This window comes from Lynx canadensis, chromosome B1 (genome assembly GCF_007474595.2).
Source record: "Lynx canadensis isolate LIC74 chromosome B1, mLynCan4.pri.v2, whole genome shotgun sequence".
Classification (NCBI taxonomy): domain Eukaryota; kingdom Metazoa; phylum Chordata; class Mammalia; order Carnivora; family Felidae; genus Lynx; species Lynx canadensis.
The window spans coordinates 133,648,896-133,658,047 of NC_044306.2; the positions used below are offsets into that span (position 1 = coordinate 133,648,896).

The following is a 9,152-nucleotide window of genomic DNA, read 5'->3' on the forward strand; positions in this document are numbered from 1 at the left end:
TTTAGGGAAAGTAAGAATGAATTCTCCACTAATGTGACTCTCAAAATAACAAGTTTAGGGAAACAAGCCATTAGAAAGTGACTTTCTCAGTCACTTTCTTAGGTTCTTTACATGCTGAGAGAAACTAGAGAATATAGCATTTCTTTGCTCATTTTTCAAGCAGATAAGACCATATTCATATATTCATGAATGCTCACTGCTTAAAATTTTCAGTGGTTCATCATTGAACGGAAATGGAATCAGACTCTGCTATTTCTTGGATTTTGGAGTAGGATACTTAACTTAGCTTTTCTGTGTTTCATCTGCTCCTACTTGTTATATATATTTTTTTAAAGTGAGTAGAGAAATTATAATATCGATGTCAAAGATGTTTTTGATATGTATATCATATATGAAAACCTAGCTCTAGGCAGGTACTCACTAATGAGGCTGTTCTCCTTAATCTGGCATTCAGAGATCTTCATGTTGGATCCCAGCTCACCTTTCCAGCAATCTCTTATCTTATCACTTCCCCTTTCTCCTTCTCTCTTCCCAATGCTTTGGTAACACTAGATATTTTTGTCGTACATTAACATGCCATGAACAATTTTGTACATCTACTCTTTTGTTCCCTGTGCTTGGAATGTGCTTCTCCCCTGTTTTCTTAGTCACTCCCCAAAGTTTACCTCAGTTGTCCCAAAACTTCTTAAACTCTCTAAAGAGGTTAATTACTTCCTCACATGTACACCCTTGGAAATTTAATTAGAATCAGTTAATTAATCCATTGAGCTAGAGAACTCAAATACAAGTATGTGGATGGGCTTGCATCAGAACTCCTGGGATCCTTTTAAAAACAGAATTCTGGGTTTCACTTTAGACCTACTAAATTAAAATCTCAGGAGATAGGATTAGAGAATATTCTAATATTCTCAGCTTTGACATTGTAAGGGAATCGAGCTTATGGAAGGATGGGGAGGGTCAGACTGAAGGTTAGAAAATCTTCCTGATTCTCTTAATAAATTTGTAGGGGAATTCTGATGTATTCCAATGGACACATTTGAAAAGTAAAAGTGCTAAGGTACAGTAGTTTCTTTCAAATAATTAAAAAATAAAAGAAATATGTTTCCCTGTAGATTCCAGAGTTTACACAAATAACAGTCTGGGATACCAGCAAGAACTAATGTTAAACCCAAACATTATGAACTTTTGGCATGGCCTTAAGCAATGTTGAGAGCTTGCTTCATTTTCTTTTTTCCTTATCTCTAACAGGTATATTTAATAAAATATAAGCAACACATAAAGTAATTTTATCAAAATTCTACCTGAATCATAAATAAAATTTTCATGAAATAATTTAGGAAAATCATTTATTTTAATGGAAGAAAGGAAACTACTTTTAATGTTTTAAAGGAAGAGTTGTTTAATACAGATGTTTCCTAATAATTAATATCACTATAAAATAAGCACACATTTCTTCTAGATATTATTGTCTTTATTACAAAACATATTTTATGTTGAGGTAACATTTCAAAAGATATTTGGCAAAAATCAATTGAATTCTATGTACACAATTTCGCTATGTGCAACATATGTAAAAGACTCAGAGAATAGTTTTCCAGCATTGCACATAGACTGACTTTAGGGAAAAAAATAAAGCTAAAAGTTATCTATCTATTCAAAGAGGGATCTCTTTCTACTATTTCCCACCCAGCCTTCCATATCATATCACCAGTTGTGAGTGAGGCAGTGTTGATGGGAATTCCGCAAAAAGCATCAAAACAAAGTTTTGTTTATCCAAAATACCTCCTGTGCTGTAATTTGAAAGTGTTTTCACAAACTAAATATTTCATCATATAGGATTCACTGTTGCTTATCCCAAGGATAAACAGAATTCTCTTGTCTTCAATGGAGAAATCTTATGCAGTGCTCCAACTCTAGTGTCCTATTTTGAAGCCCTCCCTGATTATCCAAGGCAGTGAGTCCCATGTTCTGTGCTTCCATGTATTTTGATCATACCTCTTACAGCACTCACCACATTGCATTGTTATAATTCTTGTTTCCCTCATATGTATCCCTCTTTAGCTTTTGAACTTTATTTATCCCTCTATAAGCTCCTCAGGAGCAAGAAACAAGCCTTAAGCTTCATTATATCCCAGCACCTAGCACAGTACCTGGTACGTAATAGAACCTCAATAACTGTTATGTTAATGAGTTAGTAACTATTTCAGTTGTGAAGCTGTACATCTTTCCTTGCTTCCAGTCTCATTGAGTGTGTTCTGGTATCATTTGACAGTATTTAAACCCCTATAAATTGGTGACACTCTAGAAACAAATATAATATCCAGCATTTCCTTTCAGAAAGAAATGGCCTCAGGTTGTCCTTCTGATAAAAACATCAATAAATTATAGTTATAATGATTTCCCTATTCCCCAACCCCCAAGACTCCTGTATGTGAGAGCCACTTCTTAGGAAAGCTAGTGATGCTGATGCTGATGCTAATAGCCATCTTGGCAGTCATTGTCATCTTGATCCCCAATGGGTTTGTTGTGATAAGCATCAACTGTTAATTTTCTGCTTTCTATCTCAGTGTTTTTTGACTGACCATCTTCCTCACTGCTTGATTTGCTCTCAGTAGAGTTGCTGTCTTCTTTTGATTTGCTGCTGTCCTGAGAATCACTGACATCATCTTCTTCAGACTGGCTGTCCTGCTCGGACTGGCTTTCTTTACTTTCGCTCTCTGCTGAGGCACTGTGAGACTGGAGGCCTTCCTGGCTAGAACTATTCTCGTCCTCAGTGGACTCTGGGCTTTCCTTGGATTCACTGTCATTGAGGCTTTCATTGGATTCACTGTCAGCTTGCTCCTCTCTTGATTCGCTTTCTGAACTAGAGGGATTGTTCAAGCTGTTCTCTTCACTGGAGTCACTATCTTCCTGATCTTCTGAGTAACTGGTGGTATTATCTGGGTTGTCACCCCTGGACTCACTCACTACATCTTCCTGAGATTCACTACTATTTTCTTGAGATGGCAGATCAACCTCTTGACTAGATTCACTGCTGGGGTCTTGTGCATTTTGACTGTCTTCTTGAGACTGATTCTCCTCAGTATCTTCTAGAGATTCACTTTTGCTGTTTTCCCTGGATTGGCTGAGGCCAGCATCTTTGGAATTGGTGTTTTCTGTGGAGTCACTCTTGACATCTTCCATTATGTTGCTATCATCAAGGTCACCTATGTCATCCTCCTCAGAAATGCGGGACTTTCTAAAAATTTTCCTCCTTGGATACTCCATTGATTGGCTGTCAACTGAATCCTGAGTGCTTGCTTGCTCATCGCTCTTTCCTTTTGATTCGACACTAGCACTGCTCATTCTGAGGTTGCCTTTCTCACTCCTGATAGTGTCTGGGTCATCATTCTGCATTTCCTCATCATCAAACTCAGAGCCATCCCCATGGCTACTATCCCCTTCACTGCCACCTCCCACCCAGTGTTCCTCACTCTCACTATCTTGAGCAAAGCTACCTCCCTCAGACCTGCTCTTCACCTCATTCTCATTGTCAAGGTCCCTGCTGTCACTGGTAGTATCTTGGACACTGTCTTCCCCTCGCGGTGCACTGTCTTCCCTGGATTGTGTGATGTCAGCCGAGTCTTCATTACTTTTGAGTCTGGAGTTTCCTTCTTGTGTCTCTTCAGGTCCTGGCCCATTGTCATCATCACCAAAAGTGTCATCTCCACTGTCATCTTCATCATCATCTTTATCATCTCCTTCTTTTCCTCCATTCCTAGAGAGGCCACCAGCTGGTCTATGCACTTGTTGATGATCATCAAGGCCTTCCTCTGATTCAACACTGTCACTAGGGTCTTCATTGGCCTGGAGTTTGGGGTTAACAAACATGTCAGTACTCCAGGAGCTGATACAGAGGGTATTATCTAGGCTCTTCCTACTTTCTTCTTCTTATGTCCCTCCTTCTAGCCCATGATCAGTTTTACTGCTCAATAACATTTCTACCAGAGGTTAAAGAGGAAGGAAGAGGAGTTGAAACTCAAGTCATTCCATTTTATATAGACACAGTTCACTCAGTGCTGTAGAAATTTTCTCAAAAACCTTTATAGAAATCACATTTATGAAACTCAAATCATATTGTAAGTCTGATCCCAGGAAGAAACTCTCAGAGAATTTTTTTTGTACATTAAAGAGATGGTTTGTAATACTCATCAAATTGTTTGGTTTAAAACAGAGTTTTAAAAAATATTGGGTGATTTTTAAAAGACCCAAATATTTTTTTCTCAACTCTGGGGGGAAAAATGTACTAGGGCAGTATAATGAAACCTTTAGCTAAAATGATAGTAAAATATTATAGTAAGATATACATCTCACCCAAACCGTATTTATACTTCACCCACACAGGCAGAGTTGCCCGTAGAAGGCTTAGCTAAAAGACTGCAACTAGTGAGACCACCAGGGAAGCTTATTCTAAGTGTGAGCTCAGAGAGATTATCCCCATAAGTCGAACAATTGTATGCTCTACACAGACAAGGAAAGATAGTGAGTCTTCATTCATTATGCTCTAGAAAAATCTGTTCTCTCTACCATACCCCATAGCAGAGCATCCTTGCCAATTTTGTTTTTTTATTTTTCCACCTGCCCCTACTGATCAATGTCTGACTTTCCATTTGGGAGTACAATATGATAATATGTCTTCTCATTGCTAGATTTACACTGGTGTGCTGGAACTAAGCATCTTTTTAGTTCCCATAATTCAATGGCACATATTGCACACTTCTCAAACTGGGACTATTACTTTCATTTGAGAGCTCAGAGAATATGGAGGCAATAAATCACATCTCCAGAAAACAGCCCCAATTCTATGCCTGTACATTTCTAGACTGTTGCTTTGACAAACCTTTAGTAAATAATGAAAAAAAAAAAAAAAAAAAAAAAAAAAAAAACAAATAATTCATCCTCTAACTGGTTGAAGGTAGAGTGCAAACATGGGTCAAAGCTTCAGGGAGAAACCTGGTTCCTGAAATCTCTGGAGCCCCACAGGTTTGAGTTTAGTCAAAATAATAGAAGAGCCAAAAAAGTAATGACATTTAGTCTTAGAAAAATGAAAAAAAAAAAAAGTGTGCAAGCAAGAGAAAGCCAGCTTTTTATTAAAGGGATATAATTATAAACTAAGTCAGCTTTTCTCATTCCCAGAATCACCATTGAGACTGTTTAGACAAGTCATTACTAAAGAAGCTGTTTTATTAAACTTTCTTCAGGGATTTCCTATTCTCTCCTCCAACAAGATACTTAACATGGAGGAGGTCTCTAGACCCAGCAAGTGCTTCATGTGAGCCAGAAGGCTTTCTCTGCCTGATCTGAACTACTCCAATTATAAAAGCAACATTTTAGAGTGATAAATGAACAATTACTTGTCTATCATGGTTTATGACCATTTGTGTGTGTGTGTGTGTGTGTGTGTGTGTGTGTGTGTGTGTGTGTATATTCTTTTTAACTATGAGCCACAATGTCTACATTCTGGCCCCAGTGATATATATGGAATGAACATCTGAATTCTCCCACTCATTTTTCTTTTCTTATTTTCTGGGACTATTTAGCTAGCATAACCAACGGTTAGAAAATATTACATTTAGAATTGTTGCCAGGTAATTTAATCTAACATCATTTCCTTCAACTCCTAAGTAGTCTGAAAAGTTAAGAAAGGTCTGTTTAATTACCTGTTCCTCTGAGCTAACTTTACTTTCTTCAGATGACTCACTGCTCTCCTAAAAGGAAAAAGAAGTTGTTTATTTTTCCTGTTAGTAATTCCCAAGGAAAGAAAAATATATGATATACATCAGTTGCTTGTGGTTTGGATTTACTGCTGTCCAAATGGCCTAAGGTGATGAGAAGAGTGTTAAAGTAAATGTACTTTATGAGATGTTTATGACCAAAAAAATGAACAAGATAGTTACCAAGGGTGGTGTTGGTGTCTGAGCCAAATGACCCTGTAAAAAAAGGAAGAAAAACAAGTTACTCCTTCACAGATGGACCATGTCTTGCAAATATTTAAAGTCATTTTAAGGGATTTTTTTTTTCAGTTTCTTGTCATATATTTTACATTTACATGAGGTATAACATTTTATGGTGAAATGGCAAAAAAAAAAAAAAAAAAAAAGTGAATGTGAGGTGACCCAATGGCCTGGAAAAGATCTTGTGAGAAGGTTTTTGTGTTTCTGATACTTCACTTAGAGAAAAAATATACTTTCTTTGAAGCTGGTTGTTCATACAACCTGGATGAAATGTAACATAAGAAAGAAAAACAGCATTGAAGCTTAGAACCTAGATTTAAGTCTCAATTAGCTCCTTGGTTTTGGTTTTATCCCTGAAAACCAACTGTCTGATGTTAGTGCTGAAATTCACATATTCCAGGAAACCCCTAAGTCTTGGGTAAACTGCAATGTTTGGTCACTCTGTGAATTTGAGCAATTCCCTTCACCTGTCCAATGTCAATTTCTTATTTATAAATTAAGAATATTAGCAACAACTGTGCATACTCCACAGACTTGCTGTGAGGATGAAATTGGAAACATCTTGAGAATTTTTCAGTATGATATAAAGAAACAATGCATTTTGAGAACATCACTTCATAAAATTCAGTAGTAGATAAAACTGAATTGAGAAAGCCACTGAACACTTCTTGAATCACATAAGATCACCTCCATGAGGAAAAAAAAGAAAAAAAAAAACAACCAAAAACCTAAGTCTGAAACTTAATCAGGGCATAGTTCTGATTTATTTCACTTTTTTTAATCCTGGTGCCTTCTCCTCATCTACACTCCCCCTTTCCCTCAAGCACAGCAAAATCCTCAAATCCCTCCTGGTTCCAAGCTACTAAGTGATGGTTATGAGCTGCAGAGTACAGCACTGGAGCTGCTATCAACATGTCTTTAACAAGCCTCTCAGCTATGCTAGGCAGGGGTATCTCCCCAGAGGAAGGAGATATAATCACTCTAAGTCTTTGCCCTGTGACTCTGCAGGCAGGCACAATGGCAGGCTCTCAGAGATAACTCTGTCAGTTATCATTTGGAATTAAGGGATGAAAGGGAGCAAGACATTGGTATTTTTCTCATGCCAAATGTTTGCGGTACTCTAGAGTGTTTGGTTGAATAAGAGGGAGGATCTGCAGTGGCTACTTTTCAATTAACCAGCAGAAAGACATCTCTGATGAAAGTTCATATAAGAAATCCTGCAGTGTCTATTCTAATCTCAGGCAGGGGCAGGACCCCATCTCAAGCCTCTGACATTATCTGGCCACCACTAATAGTGTCGTGCCCAAGCTGCATCATGTGCAAAAGCCAGCAGGAAACAAGGTTATGAGCAAAACACTCTGACTTAGCATAAAATTTTAAGCATTATTTGTAGTTTCAATCTTGAGAACCTACTGGCCTTCTAGACTTGGCCCCTTCCTGAGAGGGATAGAACACCCTGATAGAGAATGTGGATTCTGGAGCCAGGGTGACCTGGGTTTAAAGTCTGGCTCTAACACTTACTAACAGTGTAACCTAGACAGACTAGGTTACTCCCTGTGTCTCAGTGTTTTCATGTAAAGCACAGAACAGCCTGGCAATGGTTCTTGAGCCATTCAGAGTCAACACGCAATCAACATTTAGGTGTTATTCCAGAGACTCTGGTATCCTCTTATTCTTCTTTCTCTTCTCACTTTCTAAGACTTGACCTCTTGCCTTCCAGGCATCTCCTGGTAAAACAGATCTCTCGTCCTAATCCTTTAAGAGCAGTCTTTTTTTTTTTTTTTTTTTTGGAGAGAGCGTGAGCAGGGGAGGGAGGGGGAGAGAGAGAATCTTGAGCAGGCTGCATGCCCAGTGCAGAGCATGACATGGGGCTCAGTCTCTCAACGGTGAGATCATGACCTGAGCTGAAATCAAGGGTCAGATGCTTAACCAGCTGAGCCAGCTGGCACTCCAAAGAGCAGCCTTGGTTCACTGTCATCCATCCCCTTCTGCTACTGCACACATCTGTTATGAAAATAAAGCTAAATGGAAAAAATGCCTCCTTACCAAATTATACTATTAAGTTGAAGTCGAAGCATTATATGAACTAATTTTTTTCATATGAACTAGAAATTATAGCCCTATATCTTAGATTAAGGTATTCATTAAATCATTAGCAGTTTCAACATTTGCAGTGGAGCCAATTTGGTTATACTATTATATTAAATTAAAAATATTTTTTAATCTTATTTCTACTCACCGTCCATTCTTCAGAGCTCTCAGATTCAGTATTATGATACCTGGCTACCTGGAAAATTTAGTATACATGGTTAGCCCACAGAGAAATTTCCAAGGCAGTAGCTATGGACATTTAGGAGCAGTGATAGTCAAATTTTAGCATGAATCAGAATCACCTAGATGCCCTGTTAAACCAAAAATTGCCACATCCTTAGAGAGTACAGCTCAGTAAGTCTGAGGCAGGACCTGAGAATTTATATTTCTAACAAAATCCTACTTGATGCTGCTGCTGCTCAGGGGATGACACTTTGAGAACCATTGATGATGAAGAAAAATGAGAATCCTAGCTATGTGAATAAACAGCATAAGGAATAATTCAGATGATATTTTAAAGAAAACAGCTTCCTAAGAAACTACTGTTTTCATCTAGAGCCAGCCATCTGGCTTATAGCCAATGCAAATTGTGGAATCTTAGGTATAAATGGCCTTTTTTCATATATCTCTGCCATGATACTTACTGGGAGAGCACAGGACAACCCCCAAAGGAACAAAAGCAGGATGCTGGTCTTCATAGCCGGCAGTGGCAACTCTGCCTGTGATGAAGGACAGAAGATGTTTTTCTTAATGCTAAAGAAATATAGCTTTAGCTTTTTGACATTTTCTTCCTATTGAAAAGCACAACTCATCCAAATGTCCATCAACTGATGAATAGATAAATAAAAAGTACTGTATCTATACAATGGAATATTATTCACCCATAAAAAGGAATGAAGTACTGATACATGCTACAAAGCAGAGGAACCTTGAAAACATTATACTGAGTGAAAGAAGCCAGGCACAATATTGTATGATTCCTTTTGTATGAACTGTCCCAAATTGGCAAATCTATAGAGATAGAAAGGATGTGTTTGCCCAGGACTGGAGGAGAGTTTGAGAGTGATA

General features: G+C 38.0%; 1 protein-coding gene across 1 annotated transcript; it reads right to left on the reverse strand.

Moving 5' to 3' along the window:
- Positions 1-2,236: 2,236 nt before the first annotated feature.
- On the reverse strand, positions 2,237-8,782 carry DMP1 (dentin matrix acidic phosphoprotein 1). Its single transcript, XM_030313467.1, has 5 exons — positions 8,729-8,782; positions 8,233-8,280; positions 5,937-5,969; positions 5,700-5,747; positions 2,237-3,846 (listed from the first exon to the last, which is right to left on the reverse strand). Exons 1-5 carry the CDS (start codon positions 8,780-8,782, stop codon positions 2,476-2,478), a joined length of 1,554 nt encoding a protein of 517 aa, XP_030169327.1. The 3' UTR covers positions 2,237-2,475.
- Positions 8,783-9,152: the final 370 nt, after the last annotated feature.